This window comes from Ambystoma mexicanum, chromosome 6q, assembly GCF_040938575.1.
Source record: "Ambystoma mexicanum isolate Mex_15411 chromosome 6q, UKY_AmexF1_1, whole genome shotgun sequence".
Classification (NCBI taxonomy): domain Eukaryota; kingdom Metazoa; phylum Chordata; class Amphibia; order Caudata; family Ambystomatidae; genus Ambystoma; species Ambystoma mexicanum.
The window spans coordinates 1544653102-1544678908 of NC_090937.1; the positions used below are offsets into that span (position 1 = coordinate 1544653102).

At 48.0% G+C, this 25807-nt stretch overlaps 1 protein-coding gene across 2 annotated transcripts in view; it reads right to left on the bottom strand.

The window, feature by feature from the left end:
* Positions 1 to 25807, bottom strand: part of DNAAF9 (dynein axonemal assembly factor 9) — a 2133167-nt gene that overhangs the window by 689869 nt on the left and 1417491 nt on the right. For both annotated transcript variants that reach the window (XM_069632250.1, XM_069632251.1), the window contains one exon: positions 16184 to 16301. In XM_069632250.1, the coding sequence (XP_069488351.1) occupies positions 16184 to 16301 (118 nt within the window). The remainder of the gene's footprint in view (positions 1 to 16183; positions 16302 to 25807) is intronic.

A 25807-nucleotide genomic window follows, 5' to 3' on the forward strand; every position in this document is an offset into this window, starting at 1 on the left:
AGAGCACGGCGTTCACTTACCTAAGACATCTTACCCTTCGAGTCAGACATACAGTGCACAGAGGTCCAGCCCAAAGAGCCAGCCGTGTGTTACACATCACCTTTGAAGATACGGTATACGCCCAGTCAAGACCGGCGCCTCTACGGGAATCAGGTGAGCGTTACAGAACGCAAAGCCTACCACAAAACTCCCGTCCAGGCGCTATGGAAACCTCGGATACCGACCAGCTAGCCCAGTTACTTGGGGAACTAAGGGCAGAAGTGCATGCAGCCCGTCAGGAAACGAACGCTCTAAGAAGGGAACTGATTATTTCCAAGGAGCGAACAGATGATCTCGCTAGACAATTGCTACAGTCACAAGCCGGACAGACCCCGTTACCCGCATCTGGGGGAAATCTTCCTTCTACATCCTCTATGAATCCAGTGCAGATCAACCTACCTGGGAATGTACCTCTGGCTCCGCCCGAACGATTTTCTGGTGACCCAAAGAGGTTTGCAGTATTTATCAATCAGTGCTGGTTGCATTTCTTATGCCGGCCAGCAGCCTTTCCAACTGATCAAGCTAAAGTAGCTTTCGTGTTTTCGTACCTTAGTGGCAATGCGGCAGACTGGTCGATCCCTCTAGTAAATCAAGATGATCCGGTCCTCCATGATTTTCAAGCTTTTCAGCTCAGTATGGAAAAACTGTTCGCAAGACATTCACAGGGGCAGGCCTTGGACAATGAGCTTCTTTCGTTGCGACAAGGTAATCAAGACCTTTTGGCTTATATTGCGTCTTTCAACAGACTGATAGTGGAAACTCAATGGCCTGCGACAAAAGGATTACGCTGTTTTATAGAGGTCTACGTGGAGAGCTCAAAGATGTGTTAGCCCAAGTAGTGAATCCCCCACAAGATTGTTCGGACTATATAGACTTAGTCGTTCAAATAGATCACAGACTGCAGAACAGGAAGGCCGATCGTTCCAAGTTTGATGCTCGAGTATTTTCCAAACCGCCAACTCCTTCCAAAGGAGTAGACTCCGGGGAACCCATGCAAATAGGGGGTCTGAAAGGTCCTCTAACACAAAAGGAGCGGGAAAGGAGAAAACAGTTGCAATTATGCCTCTATTGCGGAAACTCAGGGCACTTTCTTCGAGACTGTCCGGTGAAACCTGCCAAGAAGGCAGTAGGAGCTGCAGTTACCAAAGTTACAAACTCTGAGCAGGGAAACGACCTCGCCCGACAAGAATAGAGGTCCTCTTGCCGAGCGTGAAAACCAGTTCCGTGACCTCGCATTTCGTGATACCTATGGTCCTCATTAGCCCTGATAATTCGTATCGATTACATGCAATTGAAGCTTACGTCGACAGCGGTGCCATCGGCAATTATGTGGATCATGAAATGGTTTTGAGGATGAATCTAACTCTTTGTCCCAAGGCTGTAAAGGACGTCATCACTACGGTGGATGGTACGGAGATAGCCTCCGGGCCAGTAACGCATACCACTCAAGAGGTGACGCTGGTAAGTCAAGATGGACACCATGAGAAGATCGTGTTCGATGTGATCAAGGCCCCTTAGTTTCAGATTATTCTAGGAATACCTTGGTTAGAGAAACACAATCCTCTGATCGATTGGCGAGCAAGAACGGTCCAGTTTCCAGAATGTGTCTCTACTTGTCACCCTCCACCTGGTGTTGCACTGGCAGCAATTTCTTCAGAGACTCCCCAGTTACCTCCCGAATACCTAGAATACCAAGATGTTTTCCGGAAGGATCAGGCAAACTCTCTACCTCCTCATAGGTCTTATGACTGCCAGATAGACCTGATACCTGGATCTACTCCTCCTTGTAGTAGAATTTATGCCCTCACCGAGCCTGAGAACCTTCACCTTCGACAATACCTGGATCAATACCTGGCAAATGGGTTTATTCGTCCTTCCAAGTCCCCTGCTTCTTCAGCTTTGTTCTTCGTTCCAAAAAAGGAAGGAGACCTTAGAACTTGTATAGATTATCGCTCCCTGAACCAGATCACCGTTAAGAATAGATATCCGTTACCTTTGATCCCTGAACTCCTGGACCAAGTCAGAAAAGCATGCATATATACAAAGCTGGATCTTAGAGGAGCTTACCACTTGGTACGAGTAAAAGAGGGCGATGAATGGAAGACGGCCTTCCGCACCAAGTATGGGCTATTTGAATATCAGGTCATGCCCTTCGGACTTTGCAATGCCCCGGCCGCCTTTCAATATTTTATGAACGATGTCCTCAGAGAGCTCATAGATGTGTGTGTTGTTGTTTACATTGACGACATCCTCGTTTATTCTTCATCGGAATCTGAACATCGTAAACACGTGAAAATGGTCCTCGAAAGATTGCGTCAACACAAACTTTTCGCTAAGTTGGAAAAATGTGTTTTCAACGTGACTGAAGTTGAATTCTTGGGATTCATATTATCACCTGGCGGAGTGCGTATGGATTCAAAGAAGGTCGATGCAGTTCTCAAATGGCCATCACCATCCTCCGTAAAAGGTGTGCAAAGCATGTTAGGCTTCGCTAACTTTTACCGCAGGTTTATCCCCGAATTCTCTCGAATAGTCCAGCCCATCACTGCTTTGTTAAATAAAAACAAACGTTTTGAATGGTCTACCGAGGCGGAACAAGCTTTCCAGGATTTGAAGACTAAATTTATCTCTGCACCAATCTTAAAACACCCTCGCCCCGAACTCCCCTACATCGTGGAAACTGATGCTTCAAGCCTTGCCATGGGGGCAGTTCTATCACAAAAGGACCCAATCAGTTGCATCCCGTGGCATTTTGGTCCCGCAAATTCTCGCCTCCTGAAATCAATTACACGATTACTGACAAGGAACTTCTGGCTATCAAGTCTGCCTTTAAGGCTTGGCGGCATTATCTGCTGGGGGCCCGACACACCGTTACTGTGATTACGGATCACCGAAACCTGCAATATTTGAAAACCGCAAAAGCCCAATCCTCTAGACAACTCCGTTGGGCATTATTCTTTGCCGAGTTTGACTTCATAATTACCTATCGACCTGGTATAAAGAACGGTAAAGCTGATGCCCTTTCTCGGATGGGAGTGGAAGAACACTTGATCAACCCTAAACCTGTACCAATCATTCCCGAACAAAGAATTCAAGGTGTAATCGCCACAGAATCCATAGAGGAAGTTAAGGATAAAGCCAGGCAACTTGTAACTCCAGCAGACATACAGAATTGGCATCTGCAGGGAAAGGACTTTGCAGTAAAGGACAACTTATTGTATTTCCAAGAACGATTATACCTACCCAGCACAGATTTACAGAAAATAGTAATCTCTTGTTATCACGATTCTTTAATGGAAGGACATCCCGGTATGGCCAAGACCTCAGAAAAGATCAAGCGCTGCTTCTGGTGGCCGTCTTGGAAAAAAGATATCAGAGACTTTATAATGTCCTGTGGAGTATGCGCCCAAAACAAGAGTCAAAAGGAAAGACCAGCAGGCCTCTTACACCCTATTGACATCCCACCTCGCCCTTGGCATACGCTTTCTATGGACTTCATCACCGATCTACCTCCATGCTCCGGATACAATACGATTCTAGTAATCGTGGACTTATTCTCCAAGATGGCGCATTTCATTCCGCTCAAAGGCTTGCCAACAGCAGCAACTCTGGCCCGAGAATTTCTCGAAAACATCGTCCGACTGCACGGTTTTCCTTCGGTTCTAATTTCGGATCGAGGTAGTCAATTTATTTCTCATTTTTGGCGAAGTTGCTGTCGGTCGGCTCAAATTGATGTGAGACTATCGACCAGTCACCACCCTCAGACCGACGGACAAACCGAGAGGACCAATCAAACTCTGGAACAGTATTTACGCTGCATGCTGCAACAAACTGAAAAAACTTGGAAAGACATCCTTTGGATAGCCGAATATGCCTACAATAACTCTGTCCATTCGGGAACTGGGAAAACCCCGTTTTTTCTTTTGTACGGCAGTCACCCTCGAACCTCGGAGTTGGATCCCCTCCAAGATCTTGAAACACCAGCAGTAGACTACCTGCATTCTACAATCACCCAAGCCTTTATGGAAGCTGTTTCTCACCTTCAAAGGGCTAAAGAACAATACAAGAAAGGAGCAGATCAACATCGGAAGGAAGCCCCTCAATATCAAGTAGGGGATCAAGTCTGGTTATCCACCAAATATCTACCTCTAAAAGGGCCACGCACATTCAACCCAAGATACCTTGGTCCCTATTCCATCACTACCATAGTAAACCCAGTAGCGGTCAAGTTGGACTTGCCCCCGCACATGAAGATACATCCGGTCTTCCACGTCTCTCTATTAAAACCCGTGCAACCTCAAACCCGACTAACTAAATCGCCAAAACCTATCCTAGTTGATGGAGAACTCGAGTTTGAAGTCAAAAGCATTCTGGACTCCAAGATCTCTAAATCTAAACTATTTTACCTAATTGACTGGAAAGGCTACGGCCCCCAAGAGAGATCCTGGGAACCTGCTGAATATGTCCACGCTCCTCGCCTAATCAAAAGATTTCACCGAACATTTCCTGACAAGCCAAAACCCCCGGAGAAGCCCGGTTTGGGAGGGGCCTTGAGGGGGGGTACTGTCATGATCTCTGCTTCCAAAAGGTCAGGGTTTTCCCAACTCCCTTGGAAGCAGATCCATAACCCAGGTTCCGAGTGCCAACCAGTCCCAATTGGGACCTTTTGGACCCAGTCCTGGCGCCAGTGGCACCAGGCTCATAAATATGCCCAGTCCCAGCGCTGGAAGCGCCGGGCTCATAATGCTTGGGTGGACTTACCTGCAGCAGACCATGCTGCTTACTTGCCTGCCAGTTGAGCCTCTGATCCTCTTCTGTTTGGAACTACTTTTCCTGTTGGGTGGGGCAGGAGCCACTCCCTAGATTCAGAACACTGGAACTCTTCTGGAAAGCAGGAACACTTTTCTTACCTAGGCATGGCTGTGGAAGGAGACACCTAAGCACTACAGGAGACTATTTAAACCACACCCGATGGATGAATCTTGCTTTGCGTTATTCTGCATCCTCTGCAGCAGAACGCTCATCGTGTCTTCTGCATCTGATCCTGGGCCTAAGGAAAAAGGCTTACCATCCTGAATCCAGTCTTCAGCAACACCTATAAAGACAAGAAAGAACAGGTTAGCATTACGGTCTTCAGTGACAGCTCTTCACTTACCTGGTCCATCGGCTGTCACCAACGCCTCGCGCTGCATTCCGGCATCTGAAAGACAAAGGCTTACCTACTCTTCGTGCGCTCCGGAGGTCTTCACACTGCATTCCGGCATCTGAAAGACAAAAGCTTACCAACTCTTCGCACGCTCCGGAGGCCTTCGGCGCTGCATCCCGCATCTGAAAGACAAAACAAGGTGCGTTTAAAGACATTGGGGAACTTTAATACTCACGTGCCATTACTCCTTTCCACATCTAACCCAGTGGGTATTCCGGCACCCTGCAGCCGCTCCGAACTTGTACCTGCAAAATAAAATGACAGTTAGAGCGCATCGTGAAGCAGGCAACAAGCGCTTACTTACGTGCTTCCAGGCGCTTCTATTCATCACACGGGCTCCATCTTCAACTCACTTCAGCCCGTCATCCGCCATCGCCGGAACCCTGCAAAACAAGAAACATCATTACTAAAGACTTTAAAGACATTAGAATTACTCGAAACTTACCGTTCGTGCAGTAAACGACGGACAGCAGTCCTCTGAAGTCAAGAGGCCTGCTCCCCTTATCCAGTGAAGAAACTGGTTACAGCACCCTGCCCCGAGGCAGATGGAGAGCACGGCGTTCACTTCCCTAAGGTGAGAGCGTTAACCTTTGGGGTTCTACAGGAGAAGAGAAAGGGAAGAAGAGAGAGACATTCAATAACCCAGTTCCTTAATCCCATATTTTCTATCTGCAGACATCTTACCCTTCGAGTCAGACATACAGTGCACAGAGGTCCAGCCCAAAGAGCCAGCCATGTGTTACACATCACCTTTGAAGATACGGTATACGCCCAGTCAAGACCGGCGCCTCTACGGGAATCAGGTGAGCGTTACAGTTACCAGGTAAGATAAGTAACTTGTTCTTCGAGGGGATTGAGTCCTCCGACGTATTCCACATCTATGACAGACTCCCAAGGCAGTACCAACGTATTGAGGTGGGAAAAGAATTTACAAATTTAGAATTTTAGAATGCCCAATTAAAATTGCTGAGTAATGGACTGCCTTACCAAAGGCCAAATCCTGCCCATGGATGGAGTCCAAGGCATAGTGTCTCACAAAAGTATGGACAGAGGCCCATGTGGCTGCGTCTCAAATATTGTGAATCGGAACACCTCTCTGTAGAGCAGTGGAGGCAGCCACACCCCTATTAGAGTGAGCCCGTAAGCCTACTGAAGGGTCCTTTCCCGCCAAACGGTAACACTCCGAGATAGTCAAAATTATCCATCTGGACAAAGTCTGTTTGGAGACAGCCTGGCCCAAGCTCCTTCCAGCATAACCAACAAAGAGCTGATCGTCCACTCTGACCCGTGACATCCGTGAGAGATAGAAACTCAAAGCTCTCCTAGGATCCAACCTATTGAGCCTCTCTTCTTCCTTACCAGGATGCGAAGGAGGATAAAACGCCGGAAGAATCACCTTCTAGCTTAAATGAAATTCCGACACAACGTTCGGAAGAAAAGAAGGACGAACCCTAAGGACAACCCTGTCCTTATGGAACACTGTGAAAGGTGGCTTGGCGGAAAGTACCTGCAACTCACTCACTCTGCATGTGGAAGTAACCACAACTAAAAATAAAGTTGTAAAGGACAACAGTCTCAACGGACAAGAATGTAAGGGCTCAAACAGAGCTCCCATTAGGAACTTTAAAACCAAATTCAAATCCCATCCCGGTACCTGGAAAGGCGACTGTGGAAACACATTAGTTAGCCCTTTTAGAAACTGAGAAATCAAAGGGATCTTAAAATAAGAACATTTCTCAGACGAGCGCCTAAATATGGACAGCACCGCCAGGTAACCCTTAATGGTACCTACTTGCAGGCCCTTGTGAGCTAAAGAAAGCAAAAAGACAAAACCACAGGAATGGAACATTGCAAAGGATCCACATTCTGTACCTTGCACCAGTCGCAGAACTTTCTCCAACGGTAACGGTACAGGGATTTCGCTGCAAGCCTTCTGGCCGAAAGCAACACCTCCATCACGTCTTTGGGGAGGTCCCAATCCTTATAACTCAGCCTTTCAGATACCAAGCATGAAGGCTGAGAGACTTGACCTCAGGATGGAGAACTCGACCCCCCAGCCCCCGTGAGAGCAGATCATCTCGGTAGGGAAGACGGTGTGGAGGACAGATGGACATGTCTAGAAGGTCCGGGTACCGCGCTCTCCTGGCCCATGCCGGAGCAATGAAGATCGTCCGGGAACCGAACCTCCGTAACCTCTGCTACCTCTGCAACACTTGCGGAATGACAGGGACTAGAGGGAACATGTACAGCAGTGGGAAGGACCACTCCACTACGAGCGCGTCCCCTAAGGCTCCTCTTGGAGGAAATTCCCACAAGCAGAATCTCTAGCACTTCCGGTTGACACTGGTGGGAGAGATCCACCTTTGGGGTTCCCCAAAGGGCGAAGATCTCCAAAAGAACTTCCTGAGCCAGCTCCCACTCGTGAGAGACCATGCTCTGCCTGGTCAGAGCATCCGCCGCTGCGTTTTCGTCTCCGGCCAGATTAACTGCTGAGATTTAAATTTCCTACTGAATGGCCCAGAACCAGAGCTGCATCGCCTCCCTGCACAATGGGAGTGACCCTGCACCCCGCTTTTTGTTGAGGTAGTGCATGGCCACTGTATTGTCCGTCATAATCAGGGCATTCTTCCCCCGCACAGACGGCAGAAAAGCCTTCAGGGCTAGCCTGACAGCCCGCAGCTCCAACAGATTGATGTGGATTCTGGACTCCGACGGAGACCAATGGCCGCTGGCTGTCAACTCATTGGCATGAGCTCCCCAACCCGTGAGGGATGCATCCGTCCCGATCGTCACCTCCGGCCACAGTTACCAAAATTGAGCACCCTTCATCAGATTGCCTTCGACAGCCCAACACAGAAGATCCTGGGCGACCAAGGGCGGAATCTGAACGGGATCTGACATCCTGCCGGAGAACTGCGACCACTGCATCTTGAGAGCCCACTGCAGAGATATCATCCGCAGCCTGGCCTCTGGTACTAGGAAAATGCAGGATGCCATGAGGCCGAGCAACCTCAAGAACTCAAACGCTGAGAGACTCTGGGCACGTTGAAACTTGTCCACCATCTGCAGAATGTGATGAGCCCTCACCTGTGGAGACAAACACAACCCCAGCGATGTGTCGAGCACTGCTCCGATGTACTGGAGCCGCTGGGTAGGTGTCAAATGGGACTTTCATTAAATTGAGGGAGAAGCCCAGCGTGTGAAGGGAGTGGCAGGTGACGGACAGATGATCCAGGGCTTGCTCAGGAGAGCGCGCTCTGATCAACCAATCGTCCAGGTAGGGATAGACATGAATCCCCTCTTTCCTGAGATACGCTGCCACCACCACCATCAGGTTGGTGAATACCCTCGGGGTGGAGGTCAAGCCGAACGGCAGTACCCGAAACTGAAAATGCGAGTTGCCAACCGTGAACCTCAGGTACTTCCTGTGCTTTGGATGAATCGGCACATGAAAGTAAGCATCCTTGAGGTCTAGAGACACCAACCAATCTTGAAGTTGAAGGGCCTGGAGGACATGAGAAAGGGTTACCATCTTGAACTTGTCCTTCCTGAGAAGCTTGTTCAGGCAACGCAAGTCCATGATGGGTCTCAACCCCGTCTTTTTTCGGGATAAAAAAATAAGGGGAATACCATCCCTTGTTCCTCTCCGCTACAGGCACCAGTTCTATGGCGCCTTTCTCCAGCAGGGATAGGATTTCCTGCGCAAGGAGCAGATCCGGACGCTTCAAAGAGAGCTTCCCTGGTGGTTTGTCGTGAGGCCTCTGCCGAAAAGGAAGACAATAGCTGTTGGTTATGATCTCCAGAACCCACACATCTGAAGTAATGGCATGCCATTCTTCAAGATGCTGCGCATGTCTGCCCCCAACCGGCGAACCATTGGAAATGGCCTCATAACTGAGCGGACGCGGCTGCGGCAGTGCCTGAGGGCAAAGAGGCAACTGCACGAGCGGCTTTGGCACCTCGAGTATCTTGCTTTCCACCTCTGGTACTCCTACGTTGGCCCCTTTGACTGGCATCTCCTCTCGTCTACCAAAGGAAGAGTAGTACTGAAAGGAACCTCCCCTCCATTGCTGTCCTCTAGGATGAAAAGGCGGAGGTTGATTTACTGCAGCGCCCAAATACTTTGCTGCAGCTTTGGAGGTCTGCAACCTCTCAAGGCTCTCGTCAGCCTTGCTGCCAAACAGATGGTTACCATCAAAGGGCATGCTGAGAAGCCGGGATTGCACATCAGGAGCAAACCCCGACTTCCGCAACCACGCAAACCTGCGTATCAGGGTGCTTGCAGCCATGGGCCGACTGACATAGTCTGCCATGTCCAAACCCGACTGAACGGCTTCATACATGGCATCCTTGCCATCCTGCACGAGGGCTAGAAAACCATCCCATTCCTCCCCTTCGGGAAAATGCTCAGCCGCCAACGATGCACAATTCCACAGAGTGTGAATGAAGCTTGCCAAGGCACAAACGTAGTTGGCTGCCTTTAAAGCCATACCCCCAGAAGAAAATACCTTCTTTGCCCAACCATCAAAGCGCTTATCGTCCCTATCAGGAGGGATGGTAGGGTACGCAGCCTGCTTTGCGGGGGTCGTAGCCGCCTCCACCACCAAACTCTCCGGAGTAGGGTGCATTGACAAGTATCGGGGGTCACCACTGGCTAGACAGTATTTTTTGGGAAGCGACTTATTCACTGCCGGGAGAGTCTCCGGAGCAGTCCACGCCGCTGCCACCCTTATGATATGATATGATATTTGTAACGCGCCTATACACAAGTGTTTAAAGGCGCGACGAGGCGGGGGGAGGGGGAACAAGGGGTGACAGACAACGATCCTACTAGGCCAGGTGTCATTCAGATCGTGTAAGTGCAAGGGTAGAGGGGAAGGGAAAAGTGCAGGGGGGAAAGGTAGAGGGAAAAGTGCAGCAGTACAGGGTTATAGCATACAGGATAAATAACAAGGGCCAGCTGGTGGCAAGTGCGAGGTAAGTGCAGACAAGTGCTGGGAAGGGGGGCTGTAGGGATACAGACACAGTCCCGCAGTGCAGGGGTTGCCAGGGAGGCAGTACATGGGAGAGTGGCTGGGCCAAGGACCGAGAACGGTGAGTGACCCAGTTGCAGATTCAGTGCAGTTTCAGTAATTTTAGCAGAGGAGAGGGGAAGAGAAAGCGGAGGCAAAGAGGAAGGTTTTGAGGTGCTTCCGGAACCGGTGATGGTTCTCCTCAAGTTTCAGGGAGGCAGGAAGGCTGTTCCAGAGGGAGGCCTCTGCAGCGGAGAGAGATCTGCCCCCAACTCGTTGTTTGGAGAAGCAGCTCACCCTGAGGGAGTTGGAGGCGGATGAGCGACGAGCACGAGAAGGAAGATATTTAGGAAGAGAGAGTTGAAGGTATTTTGGCCCGAGGCCCCAGACGGCCTGGTGGACAATGCAAAGGGTTTTGAACTTGATCCTCGCAGTCACTGGGAGCCAGTGTAGTGATTTCAGTCCTGGAGAGATACGGTCCCTGGGCTTGAGGCCAAGGACAAGTCTTGCAGTCCTGTTCTGGATGAGTTGCAAAGGGCGGAGAGTAGAGGCGGGCAGATTTAGGTAGAGGCTGTTACAGTAGTCCAGCTTCGAGAGAACCAGGGCTCAAGAGACAGTGAGCTTCTGGGGGAAGGAGAGGAAAGGAAGGATACCTCTGAGGAGGTGTAGTTGGTAGTGTGACTTCTTAGAGACATCAGATATGTGAGGAGAGAAGGAGAGTGTGGAGTCGAAGATGACCCCAAGGTTTTGTGCCTTGCAGGTAGGAGCAGGAAGAGGGCCAAGAGAGGCCGGCCAGAGAGCTGCAGGGAAGGAGGGAGTGGGTGTGCCGATGAGTTGAATCTCAGTCTTACTGACGTTAAGGCAGAGGTCGTTGGCGGCACACCATTTCTGGATAGCAGAAAGACAGTCAGAGATGAGGGAAGGAGAAGAGGAGGCCGAGGGTAATCTGAAACTGAGCTGGGTATCATCCGCATAGCACTAAAAGTTGGGGCAGAGAGCGGCGATGCGGTGGGCGAGAAGTGCCAGATACTGGTTGAACAGCCAGGGAGAGAGGTTAGAACCCTGGGGGACACCACAGGTAGAGAAAAAGATGTCAGAGAGGAAAGACCCTAGTTGGACCTGGGAGGGTCGATTTGAGAGGAAAAAGGACAGCCACGCCAGAGCCTGACCAGTGATACCCAGGTTATCACGGAGACGGTTGAGCAGGATGGTATGGTTGACAGTATCAAAGGCAGAAGAGAGCTCAAGCAAAATGAGAACACATGGAATGTTAGAGTCAAGGTTCGAGAGCAGGTCCGTGCTTCTGGCAGCTCTGAAGCCAGACTGATGGTCATGAAGGCTACCAACAGATTCAGCATGGAGATTTAGCTGGGAGATGGCAACACCGGGTCAGTGGGTGGACCTTGGTCCATGAGATCTGTCAGATCATCCTGAAGAAAATCAACAGGTGGAGCAGACCACCCCAAGTACTCAGTCACCCTCGACATGAGACGCTATATGAGGATTCGGCATGCGTACCAGGCTCAGGCCTGCCAAACTCTACCTCTGGAGAGGTGTCAAGACCACTGGCATTATGCAAGGACTGACAGAGTTCTTCCATCTGGCTGTCAACAGACAACAGGTCATCAGGAACCTCTGGAGGCACAACCATCTCCTCATCAGACCCTTCTTCCACTTCTGAACTATAATCCAAAGGCTGGAATAAATCCAATCTGGGTAGGGGAACAGAGAAGGGCTGAAAAACAGGCCTCACAGACTTACTGCAAGCCTTCCTCAGAGTTTCCACAGCCTTCCGGGGCACCTCCGGCAAATCCTCCACAAAAGGCGTTGAGGGCACCGATGGAATCGGCGTCGACCGAGGCGCCGATGACTTCAACAACTGCTTTGAGGTCGGAGCCCCGAGGTTCGACGGCCTCGGCGCTGATGGTGTACACAACTTCTTCGAAGCCGGAGCCTCGAGAGAGTCCCTCGACGGACACGGCGCTGATGGCGTCGACGTCTTCTTGGAAGGCCTCACAGGCTCCGACGGTGTCAATGGCGTTGAGGCCCGGGACCTGGATCTAGCACGGCTATAGCGATCAATCTTGTCCGATCGGTACCTCGACGGCTCCCGATCGCGCCGACCGCCCGAGCCCAAAGGAGTGCGAGAGGTGGCCCTAGCTCGTTCCTTGCCGGCTTTTCTCGAAGGCGCAGACGGAACGGTGCCTTGCGCTTCGAAAATCGCCATCCTCTGCTGGCGGAATGCGTCCCATTCGGCCGGCAACAAAGACTTGGTGGGGCAAGTCAACCACCTTCTGGCGGAGTCCTCCGACGTGGACGGGGAAGGCGACCAGTGACGGCGCTTCTGAGAATGCGTAGTAGAGGCAGAGGAATGACGGGAACCACTCAGAGACCGAGACCCCGGTGACTTGCGCTGACGCAGAGAGTCGCCCTTCGATTCGTTGTTCGAGAGCCCAGCAGATTTCGACTTATGGGGCCTAGACACCCTACCTACCGTTCATTTCTTCTTCCGCTCCCGCAAGGCCTTCGAGGTCAGGGACTGGCAGTCATCGCAGTCGGTGGCGTGGCTTTCGCCGAGGCACCAGAGGCAGACGTCGTGCGGGTCCGTGATGGACATTTTGGAACCGCAGTCCTGACACTTCTTAAAGCCCGACTTCGGGGTAGAAGAAGAGGAAGACATTTTCTCAAACTTTCGCAATCGAAGTAGAAGAATCGAGTGTTAGGCAGAAACCTGTGCAGTTCCCTTAGGGACCAATGTAAAAGATTTAAGACTACAGGTGCTTGGCAGTAAACCCACTTGGTAGCAGTCTGTACCACACAGATTCACTTGGTAGCTGTGGCTGAGCAGTCAGACTTCCCTCAGGAAGAGTTAGGCAGTATGCAGAGTATACACAATAGGTACAGAGACACAGTAGCACAAACAAACACTGACCAGAGCTTTGGTGTAAAAGTATATAATTATTTATTTAAAGACACACTTGGGATTTACACTAGCAAAAACGAGGTAAGTAAATTCAGCACACAGTCACTATCATATATATACAACCCTATTCACTTATTAGACAAGTCTTAGTGAGAAACACCACTTATTTTCAGACAGAGGTGAGCGCTTAATATAAGATGACACTCTAATAAGTTATAAAGAAAGGGAGGGAAAAAGGCAGAGTTAAGGAAGCACACAAGTTTCAATACTTTTAAAAGAACCACAGTAAGGCAGGATAGGCAGAGTTCTACTGGAGAGCCAGGAAGTCAATTGCAAGGCCCACTCTTGGAGAGAGCTAGCAGAAGGGGTCCAGGTTCACACAGCGGGGTTATGCCCAAAGAGTCTTGTAGATAGTTTGCACACAAAGGATGAAATTAAAGTCAGGAAAAGTTAGCTAGGTTGTCCCAGGCTAGCCCAGGTTAGAAAGTTGAGGCTTTACTGTCACCCCGAACGATCTGTCGCAAGGGTAGCCAGGCGGGACACAGTGCCTTAAGTGGAAGGAAGCTCCAGCGGGGGCAGTTGTTACTGGCAGCAGATGCAAGTCAGCGTTTCGTCCAGAGGAAGAAGAGGTCTCGCCGTGGAGGAAAGATGAAGGTCGTTGCACTGCCAGGGAAGAAACCAACCGCGGAGTTCTTCGGTTAAAAGGTACTACCCTTCTCTTTGCGGTAGTGGTAAACCGTGGTATTCCGGTTGCCGGGGTGCTTGGCACAGGCATGGCGGCCACGAGATGCTCCAGGAAGGTGAAAAGAAGGCAAAACTGGTTATCCCCACCAGTCAAAGGAAGAAGGCTCTCCGGACTGGAGAGCTCCTCTGTCGTCGGGAAAAGTGGTGAGACGGTTCAGCAGGGCTCCACCGGTGATGTCGTCATTGCAGGTCGGCTCAGCTTCTCCCTCCTCGGATTCTTAGGTCCTGTGGCGACTTCTGAAGTTCCAGTCCCCAAAGCCCTGCTTTTATGCAGCACACCCCCATTCACTCAGCCTAGCTGTCAATCAAACATGCTACTTGGGCCAATCACACAAGAGTCCAGGATGCCTAAACCCCCCTCCAACACCCCCTGTGGTACCCAGACAGAGTGGCACCACTTTTGGAGGCTTCTGTGGAGAAGCCCGCCAAAAAGTGGAACAAAGGGCTTGACTTGGGTTGGAGTCACAGAAGAGAACACAAACGCCATTTTAGAATCGAGTTCTGGCAAAAAATACCAACCGGTGAATTAATATTAATTAAATAAACCGGCGGTATGTTCGAGGCTATAAGAATTAAATAATTAAAGTTGGTAGCCTCGAACAATGGGAAAATCCCATAGAGATATATTTGCGGTCGAATATAAAAAGTAGTAACCACTGCCACCAGCCAAAACTCGATCAGGGGGGACGGAGACGTGCCCCCTCGAACCCTGGGGCAATCGAATTGCCCCGACCAGTACGTCCACAATATGATGATTTGTACTGGTTTCTGTTCATAATTTGGGACTAGTAAAGCCAATGGTCGCTACGACACCCCTGGGTTACTGCACGGAGGGTGCTGTGTAACCCACATTAAAAACACATGAGACCCTATGGAGTAAAAGACCCCATAGCCAATAAAACACATGGAAAGATAAAGGAACACCTCAAATCATGCCTAAGAGTGGGAGTAAAAGAATCTCACTCTTAGCAGGAGAGAAAAAATAAACCCCAAAAATCCAGCAAAGTTGCTGGGGGACTCACTAGGTTTGGGAAATTAGCCATACAGAGAATTCTCCGTAACATCGAACGCACTGAGATTCGGAAGCGAACACGTTCGCAGAAAAAACAGAACTGAGGCTACGGGCGCTGTGCATCCTATATATAACATCCGGTGACATCGACCCTCGAGGGACAGCCTATTGATGTCATCGACGCAGGACGCCTACGCTGAAAAGAAATTCCAAAGCAGCATAGCTGTGGTCATTACTGTCATAGATGTGGAATACGTTGGAGGACACAATCCCCTCGAAACCTCTTTTCCATCTGCTTTATCAACAATGGTCCAATCCTTTCCCTCAACAGTGAAGAGCAATTCTTGCATCATGTTTATTTTGTTCCAACACTTTCCCGTGGCTAACTTGGCCAAGATTCACTTAGTTATGCTCACAGTATTTCTCTGGCTCCAGCCAATACAGGTTTCTTTCTAACCTAAAGTCAATTTGACCACTTGACTTGGGTCAATACTCTTCTCACACGCTTTTTGGGATTTTACTTGCTATGCCAACTATTCACACCTCTATGTCGCCTTCTCATTTTGGTATTGGGCTGATATTTGTCGGAATTCACAGTGTGAGGCTGACAATACCCTACAAAGGCTGTGGGAATGGAGAGTCCATCTTGATAAGGGAATGGGGGATACCATGTCTCGCCCAAGGTTGTCCTCTCACCAATCCCCAAGGATCCTCCACCCAGGTGATCCTCCCTCGACCCCAAGTCAGGATCCAAAAGCAATGGCCTTTCCCTGGTCACCTGAGAAGAGGATCCATGGGGAGTAGGTGTGAGAACCACCTCAGGTTTTTCACAGTGGGAGCTGGATTTCTCTCTGTCCAGCTGTGGACGCACTGAAAATAGATTCTCAAATTTCCATACAGCAACATATAATAGAACAGATGAATGGACTACAGGGAACCGATGAGTAGTACTTCAACCATAAACCGTGGATATGCAATATAGGAAGCATGCTTGAAAGCAATTTACGAAGAACTGCTGCATAAGGCACATTTCAGATAATGAACCAAGAGCAGAATTTAACAGATATTCAGATTTTGTCATGGGTTGCACTTAAAGAGCTATGATGTTCACAATGCACTCATCTCTAAGCAACTAATGGATCAATGTCCAACGTAAAACTGGATTTTAGAATTGAATTTTGTCCAATGCAACCAATTTCAGGCAATGCATTTTTTTTACTTTTGGTAACAAAGTACTGAAACCATACCTTGTCTTTTTCCAGTTTTTTTGTAGCAAATATGTCAGTGGGCTGCAGGAGTGTAGAAAGATGGCATCTAGGGATTGGTTCACGGCTCACATTGCCAATTGTAAAGTGCTGGAAAAAACTTTTCAGAAAAGAAATATTAAACTTGTCTACTAAAATAATTCTAACATTTTAGTAAACAAAATAAATACATGAAAATAAATAATAGACAAACTAATTTCCATAAATTATATATAATATATATGGGGCTGATTATGGAGCTCATTTACTAAGCTCAAAAAGTAGCTCAAGTAAAACTAAGCTCAAAGAAAACAGTGTTTAGCTTAGTAAATCAAGGACAATCGTACTGCCTCAAAGTATAGTGGGTGCCTACAGGTGGGAAGAGGAAACAACTCCGTGATACTTCCAAACCAACACAGCGCGCACTACAATGCTTGCCGATCATAGGGACTGAGGTTTGCCAAAACAAAAAACCTGGGCGCTCTAACCCTTAGAGTGCCGATATTTAATTTAATGTATGTTTTTGTAAAAATCCATAAAATCATGATATGACATGGCTTACAGATCTGCCATATAACCTATTCCAACGCCACACGATATATCCACTCTAGGACCTTATCCGGCTATAGTGTAATTACAAACGAAAAGCTCAGTTTAACCCAACAAGATGCAGTTCCATTTCCTGTTCCTTAAGGATCCCATGAAAAGGCTCACATGCCTTACAACTAGTGTGAACGAACAGACACGCCATTTTTAAATGGAGTTTGTGTCTTTATAAAACTGGGGACATTTCTGCTTCACATCTTTATTTAGTCCCAATACATTTTGCACAATAATGAAACAGAAAGGCAGCTACATCTTGATGAAATTATTTAAACCTCAATAAGGAGCTAAAGTGCATATGCAAAAATGTTTTTTTTAAAAGGTCACAAATATTCTATATTACTTCTATTCAGGACGTCATAATGGACATAAATAAAAACAAACGAGGTGTTAGCAGCAATAAGTGATTATTAACAAACATTAAGTGATCTATCAATGAAGTGTCCAAATGTACAATCATATAACATCTGAATACCGCTCAAGTGGGGGTAATCGCTATGCAAAATGCAAATATGTAAACTTGACTGTTAACAGGTGCATGTTAAATGTTCGAACATTCAGTTGTTAACTGGGAAACATATCCCACGCACTTCATATATATGAATGAATAAGGTGCCAAGTATTGGCAGCTAGTAGCTTAAAGTACTGCCCAAGCGACAATGTAGTTACAGTTAACCTGCACTTTCCAATAGAAAAGCTGTTTTTGGGCGGGCTATAGCTGGCACCATTCAAAGAATTTGCATGAAAACTGTGAGATGGGCATGGTATCAAGAGATGACACAGACAACAGATTGCGAATTCAACAACAGCATCTTTATTAAGTATCAGGATGGGTGTGATGCCTGACTTGACCTATAGCTATGGTGGGGATTTCCCTTACCTAAAGAATCTAAGGAAAGTCTATGCCCGTAAGTCTGTCTGTCAAAACGTATGCTTGCCCTTACATCTAATACAGAAATGTAGTCTAGGGTTATTCTAACTCAATGTTCAACACAAAGTCTGGAGCAGCCTCTAGCCACCTTCACCAAGTTCAGGATACAGTTCCAACATTATGGGTTTCAAATGTTCCCTCAGAACTTGGGTTTCTCTACCCCAAGGTTTAAACACACTTGGTTTCAGAATATAAAGTTCAAAAGGAGCTCAGAGTTCCCTTCCCCAAGCTTCAAGCACTAGTTCACAAAGAAGAAATGACTTACTGTAATGTTCTTTCTATGGAGTGTTCTCCCGCAGATTCCTCATCTGTTAGAGATAGTCTTCCTGCTGTTCGGAAACATTTTGACTGGGGGCGTTTAGTGGACCTCGACTAGGCCGTTGACAACCGATCCATCTTGTTCGGTGCTCATGACGTCGGGAGTCTTATATATACCACGTCACTACGCTCCATACCTCAGTTCACCCTTTTTGAACGCTGCAGAGGAAAACAATGGGAGACAAGGCTAACTAGCCTGTAAAAACTTGACAATGGGATAACATCCCACGAAGTGAAAAGTAAACCGCTTGGAATAAAGCTCTCCAGAACTAAAGAAAAAAATGCTTTTTTAAAATGAAAGGCTAACGACTAGCCAGATAGAAGCGGTCACCTCAGAGCATCACCAGGCGTCCCTTCGTTTAGATAGATGCGCCAGGCCAAAATAACTTACTGAGCGGTGATGGAAGGGAGGGGCGATGAGGAATCTGCGGGAGAAGAATCCATGCAAAAAACATTACGGTAAGTAATTTCTCCTTCAATGGATTGGCTTTCTCCCCCGCAGACACCTCATCTGATAGACTCCCCAAGCAGTTAGTATCACGGAGCTGGCCAGAAAGTGTTGCAGTAATACATTTTGCAGTACTGCCCTAACAAATCGTGCATCAACCCGTCAGACAACATCCAGACAATAGTGACTGGTAAATGTGTGCAAGGATGACCATGTGGCCGCACGACAAATGTCCCAAATGGGAACTCCTCTCTGCAAGGCCATAGAAGCCGAGACTCCTCTTGTCAAGTGTGCCCTGATCCGGTAGGAAGATCCCTGCCTGCAGACTGGTAGCATTCCGCAATTCAAAGAATAATCCATCGCGAAAGAGTCTGCTTCATTCATCAAGAAAGGGAGTTGGCAAAAAACTCATTCACAAGGCCCTTCAGGAATCGGGCCATAACCGGGTTCGTAAAGAAGGAACATTGATCTGGGGACCTTTTAAGCACAGACAAGGCCACCAAATATCCTTTGACTGTGGTGATCCGAAGGCCTGCTGAGGTCAGTGACAGAAGGAACTCCATCACTGTAGTAGTGGGACAAGAGATGGGGTCGATCTCGTGTTGCCTGCACCATGCCTCAAATCTTCTCCACCTACACGCATACAAGGATCTGGTAGACGGTGTGCGTGCATCCAGTAACACCTCAAGTACTACTTTAGAGAGGTCCCAGTCGTCATGTCTCATCCTCTCAAGAGCTACGTATGTAGTTTGTGGGACTCTGGGTTCGGGTTAAGTACCCTACCTCCTGACTGGGTCAGGAGATCCGGAACCCAAGGCAACAGGTGAGGTGGATCGATGGTCAGATACAAGAGGTGGAGTACCAAGTTCTCCTCGCCCAGTCTGGGGCCATCAATATCGTGGTTGAATGAAACATCTTCAACATCCAGAGAACCCATGGGATGACGCGAACCGGAGGGAAGGCGAAGTGGAGAGGGAAGGTCCAATCCACCAGAAGGAGCGTTAGGCAGAATCATATGCAGTACCCTTTGGGAACACTACACACAATTAAGACTACACGTGACAGTACAACTTCATCTTTGGTACAAGCCTGTACTACACAGTTATAGTGGTAGCAGTAGCGGAGCAGCCAGACTTATCGCAAGAGTAAGTGAGCAGTACAAGTGGTTACACAAAGGGACAGCAATTACTATGGTTGAGGCAAACACTGACTCAAGGTTTCTAAGTAAAAGAATATATATTTATTTACTCAACAGTTGTATAACATTTCACTTTTATAGGCAAGTTAAAAATCACAACCAAAAATACACCACACCACGTCCCTTACATTCCAGACAAGGTAAGCTCATAAAATGAAGTGGGAGCAAAATGGCACTCCAGCAATTTAAAAGGGCGGGAAAGACAAAGTTATTAGAAATTAGGCAAACCAGCAGGTAAGTACTCAAGGCAACTGAACAAGAGAGATTACAACGTTAAAATCAGATAGAAAAGGCTTAGGGCCAAAGTCAATGGTTCAATAGTCTTTTGCTCAAGATAATAGGTACAATGTAGTTTGTGGTAAAGTTCGTGGCAGAGATTCTGGACGAGGTTGGTCGGTAGAAAAGTTAGTTCAAAGAGAAGAGAAGGACAAGCCCTCAGATTGGAGGAAGATTTCAAACACTTTCACCGTGGCTGAGCGAAACGCACAACTGGATATGCACAGTACCTTAAAACGGAGAGGGAGCTGCAGCTGAGTCGGACGTTCCTGGTGGTTCCTGCAGGCTTATGGTTCCTGAAGCGACTATCGGACTGACACGAAGTAGGAAGACTGGAGGGTCCTGCGCCACTCAGGGAAGAAACCAGCAGCAGAGGAAAACAACAAATAAAAGGTGCGCTCCTTAAAATCCAAGCAGGGTCCGACCTTACTGGCTATCCGGCCCACTGTAGCTCTGTACAGCGAATTCGACCAGAGGAGGGGTCTTGGCTTGTAGTTTCGGCAAACTGGTTGGTCCCAGCAGCTCAAGGGAAGATGTTTCCTGGAGGATCTTCTCTGTCGTCGGAATTGGAGATTCGGACCTGCAGCAGGGCTTCACTGGGCAGTTCATTCGTTGTAGGGGTCCCCTTCTTCCAGTTCCTCGTTGGTTCTTTCGTTCCAGTGGCGACTCTAATCTTCCAGTCCCAGAGACCTGCTTTTTATGCGGTTTTCCCCCATTCATTGAGCCTGGCTGTCAATCTCACAGCAGGGTGGCTGGCCTGGCAAGGCCAGTCCACTTAGCCAATTAGACAAGAGTGCGACTTTGGTTTCCAAGGGAACCCATGGCAGAGGTCCGAAAATCCCTCACTCACATCCTGCCTACCTAGACTTTCAGGCGCCTTAAGGAGGGCTTCTGTGCAGAAGCCATTGAAAAGACAGTGAACAAAGGAATCATCCCCGGTTTGGCGCGCAGAGAAAAACACGAGAAAGTTTTAACAAAAGGAAATGGCGAATAAACCCAGCCGGAACCAAAATAAAAAGTATTTGGTCAAACAGGTTTATGTTTGAGGCTAATATAATAGCCTAAAACAATACCACGTTTATATAATATAATTACGGTAGAAAAGTTAGGGTAGATACCACTGCCACCAGCCAAGTCAAAGTTAAGGGAGCGAAACAAGGCTCCAAGAGGCACAGACAAAAAGGGGTAAGAGTTAACCCTTTCCAGTACTCCATGTAAGATGGGGTGTACTGGGTCTGTATTTTAAAGTGACTATATAAAGTTAATGGCAACTTTACCTGTTTCTGGGGGACAGTAGTCAGCCCCAGAAACAGTGAGTCAGGGGGAAGTCTCAAAGACAACCCTGTGTCACTGCACTGAAGGTGCTGTGTAACACACACAAAAAGTGGTGCACTTGGAGTAGGTGAGGCTCCAGTGCCCAATATCACACAAACAGTGAAAACACACACAGCAAAACACATGTAAGAGTGGAAAAAAAGGCTCACGCTCTTACCAGGTGAAAAAATAAACCCTAGAAATCCAGCAATGCTCCTGGGGGACTCTTTAGGTAAAGGAAATCAGCCATTTATGAGAACTCTCCTTAACAAGAAAAAATTACTTGCCGTCATTTTCTTTCTATGGATTCTTTCACCTGCAGATTCTTCATCTGCTAGATATTCCATCCAGCTCTGCTGCTTCGGAAAATTTTCTACAGGGGGCGTAGGGGATCATGACCCGGCCATCGAACCATCTTGCTCGGCATCTGGTAGTTGGCTGCAGACGCGATATCAAACACTGTATAAATACTTCGTCACTACGCCCCACATCTTAGTTTCTCACTTTTTTCCGAGCACACAACGCTGCATGGGAAAACAGAACAAAAGGGCTAATGAGCCCTTAAAAAATTGAATAGCCAGAACTCCGAAGGAGGAAGAACTGCAACAAACAATACCAAGAAGCATCAGAAAAACATTATTTTTTCCTTTTTCAAACACGGACACAGAGGACCATCACCAATTCAACGTGAAAAAGAAGATGTGCAAGAACCACCGACTTTCTGAGCGGGCTGGATGGGAGGGGAGATGAGAATCTGTGGGAGAAGAATCCATAGAAAGAACATTACAGTAAGTCATTTCTCCTTCAACTGATTGCCTTTTTCCCACAGATTCCTCATCTGATAGACTCCCAGAGCAGTAGATGAAGGAGGCGGGCAGAAAGTTAGACTAAGAAATTTTGCAGGACCTCATTGCCAAAACGTGCATCAGCTGTACGAGCCACATCCAGACTCTAGTGCTTAGCAAAGGTATGAAGGGATGACCATGTTGCAGCATGACAAATATACCGAACAGGGACTCCCTCTGTAATGTTGTTGACGCCGAGACTCCCCTAGTCGTACGGGTCCTGCTGCCTGCCAGTAATTCCTTTCCAGCAGACTGGTAGCATTCCGCTAGACAGAAAATTATCCAGCGGGATAAAGTTTGCTTAGTTATGAGCAGGCCCTTACGGGCTAAGGAAAAAGCCATGAAGGGCTGGTCAGCTATTCTGAAATCCGCTGTCCTTGCAATATAATAACCCCCTTTTTGGGTCTAGGCGATGTAACCACTCCTCCTGCTTAGAAGGGTGCGGAGGAAGGTAGAAGAGTGGAAGGTCGATGAATTGCAACAGGTGGAATTCTGAGACAACATTGGGAAGGAAGCCAGGCCTTACCCAGAGTGAGACTTTCAACTAGGAAAAAGTATAGGCAGTGGGGTTTACAGCAGAAGGCCTGCAGTTCACTCACCCGCCTAGCAGATGTTAACGGCACCAAAAAGTCTGTTTTGAAAAAGAAAACTCTTTAGCGACAAGCATGCATAGGCTCAAAAGGAGACGCGACAGTACCGGATTAAGGTCCCAATCCCAGACAACAAAGGGAGATGGCGGAAACTTACTTACAAGGCCTTTCAGGAATTGTGCCATCACCGGGATCGTAAAAAAGAAAAAATAACCTTGATCCAGGGATCTCTTAAACACAGACAATGCCGCCAAATAATCTGTCGTGACCTGAAGGCCTGCTGAGGCCAGTGACAGAAGGAACTCCATCACTGTAGGGGTTGGGCAAGAGATGGGGTCAATCTTGCGTTCCCTGCACCACGTCTCAAATCTTCTGCATCTGCACGCATACAAAGATTGCGTAGATGGTCTGCATGCAGCCAGCAACACCTCATGTACTTGCTCCCAGTCATCATACCTAATCCTCTCAAGAGCCACGCATGTAGATTGAGGGATTCCTGCGACGGGTAGAGTATCCGACCTACCAACTTGGTTAGGAGATCCGGCTGATGAGGCGACCGTGGTGGACAGATGCAAAAGGTCGGAGTACAATGTTTTCCTCGCCCAGTTTGGGGCGATCAAGATTATGGTAGGTCGAAACCTCTTCAACCTCCGGAGAACCCATGGAATGAGGGGAATCGGAGTGAACGCGTAATGGAGAGGGAAGGTCCAATCCACAGGAAACACGTCTCCCAGTGCACCGTTCGCTGGGAATTCCCTCATGCACAACTGTTCGCATTTCCTGTTGGACTCGGTTGTGAACTACTGCTGGGGTACCCCAGAGAGAGAAGACCTCCGCTAGGACTTCATGGCACACTTCCCACTCGTGTGAGACCGTACCCTGCCTGCTCAGAGCATCCGCCAAGTTGTACTTTCTGCCCGCCAGATAAACTGGTGAGACTGAGATCCGGTTCTCCAGCAACCAGAACCAAAGCATCATTGCTCCGTGCAGAGGTGGCGGGAGTGCACACCACCTTGTTTGTTGAGATAGTGCATGGCCACTGTGTTGTTTGTCAGAACAAGGACATGTTTCCCCTGCAGAGATGGGGTGAATGCTTTCAGGGAAAGCCTGACAGCTCGCAACTCCAGCCAGTTGATGTGTCACTTGGCTTCCGTTGCTGACCACCAAATCCTCGCAGTGACCCCCCCCACATCCCTTCAGACATTGTTAGGCAGAATCCAGGGCAGTTCCCTTAGGGAGCACAACCCCAGATTAGGATTACAAGTGAGAGCAATAAATCCCCTTTGGTATCAGTCTGTACCACAATGATTTAGTTGGTAGCTGTGGCTGAGCAGTCAGACTTATCTCAAGAGGGAGATGAACAGTATTCAGGATTGACATAATAGGTAGTACAGTACTATGGAGCAAGGAAACACTGACAAAAGTTTTGTATTAAAAAGAGAATATATATTTATTTTATACACTTCTAAGTCAACACATAGATCACAGTTAATAAAGTAAGTTAAGCTTAGTCAAAAGAAAAGCATATACAACTCCCTATTCAATTGTAGACAAGTTTGCGGTATAGTGAAAACTGAGCAAAACGGCACAGTGAAAACCTACTACAAATGGCACTCTACCAATTCAACGAAAGGGAGGGAAAGTACAAGTTAAACCGAAATATCTTCAGACACCACCTAGCAACACAAGTGAATGAAAACTGAGCAAAATGGCACTCCACAAGTTAAAACAGTAGGAAGGAAGATTTAGGTGCATCAACACATTTCTCATTGAAAACGAATCTAGTGAGAGCAGATCTAACAAATCAGCCAGAGTCAATAGGCCTGAGCCAGAGTCAGTGGTACAGGACCAAGAGCTTAGGAGCAAAAATGTTCTTGTAGCTGCAGTCAAGTCTTTAGTAGAAAACTTTTGAAGAGGTAGATGCAAGGCGAAAGACAATGTTAAGAGAGAGGGCGGCCCGACCCCACAAGTAGTTAAAGGAATTAAAACACCTTTAGGGCTACCATGGAGAAAGGGCGGCCTGGCGGAACAATGTACCTTAAACGTGGAGAAGTGGCTCCTGCGGTGGTGGGTGTTCCTGGTAGTTCCTGCAGGTCGAGGGGTCCAACAGAGGAAGAGAGGCTCTCGTCGTGTAGGAAGGTACGAGTTGCTGCACTACCCAGGGATGAAACCAGCCGCGGTGATGTCAAACAAAGTTTAAAAGGTACGCTCCTTTTAATCGCGGTCTGGGTCGATAGCTGCCTGGCTATCCGGTCTTCAAGTGCGGGGCACTGTAGAGTCGACCAAGGCAGGTCCGAGGGTGCGATAGGTGAACTGCTTGACCCTACCAGCTCAAGGGAAGGAGGCCTTTTCTCTGAAGATCTCCTCTGGTCGTGTGAAAGAAAAGTGGTGAGACGATCCGGCAGGGCTTCACCGGTGGTGTAGATGCTGAAGATGTCTCTGGCTTCTCTTCCCTTCAGTTCTGTAGTTCGAGTGGCGACGTCTTGCTCTTCCAGTCCTCAGGACCCTGCTTTTATGCAGAAAGAGACCCATTCATACAGCCCAGCTGTCACTCATACAGTGGAGTGGTCTTCTTGGCGGGAGACCCTCCAGCCTATCAGGTTAGAGCGCGACCTGAGTTGCTGTGGCAACTCTGTTCGGATGTTCTACTCCCCCTCTCAAACAACAGACCCACCCCAGACTCAGTGCCGCCAAAAGGAGGGCTTCTTGGCAGAAGCCCGCCAAAAGGACGAACAAAGGATCCCCATCCTGGGTTAAGAAAATGGAGTAAGACTCGAGAAAGAAGTTTTAACAAAGTTCTGGCAAATAAAACCAACGGAGTAAAGTTGATCATAAAATAAACCGGCGGTATGTTAGAGGCTGTCCGTAAAAGTGGTAGCCTCGAACAATGGGAAAATCCCATAGAGAAATATTTGTGGTTGAATATCAAAGGTAGTAACCACTGCCACCAGCCAGAAACTTTATAGAGGGGGATTTTAAGGTACCCTCTCGAAAATGAACATAGGGGAAAAACTATTAACCCCTTCCAGTACTTCCATATTAAGATGGGGTGTACTGGTTAAGTTCATAAAAATCGACTAATAAAGTCAATGGGGACTTTACAT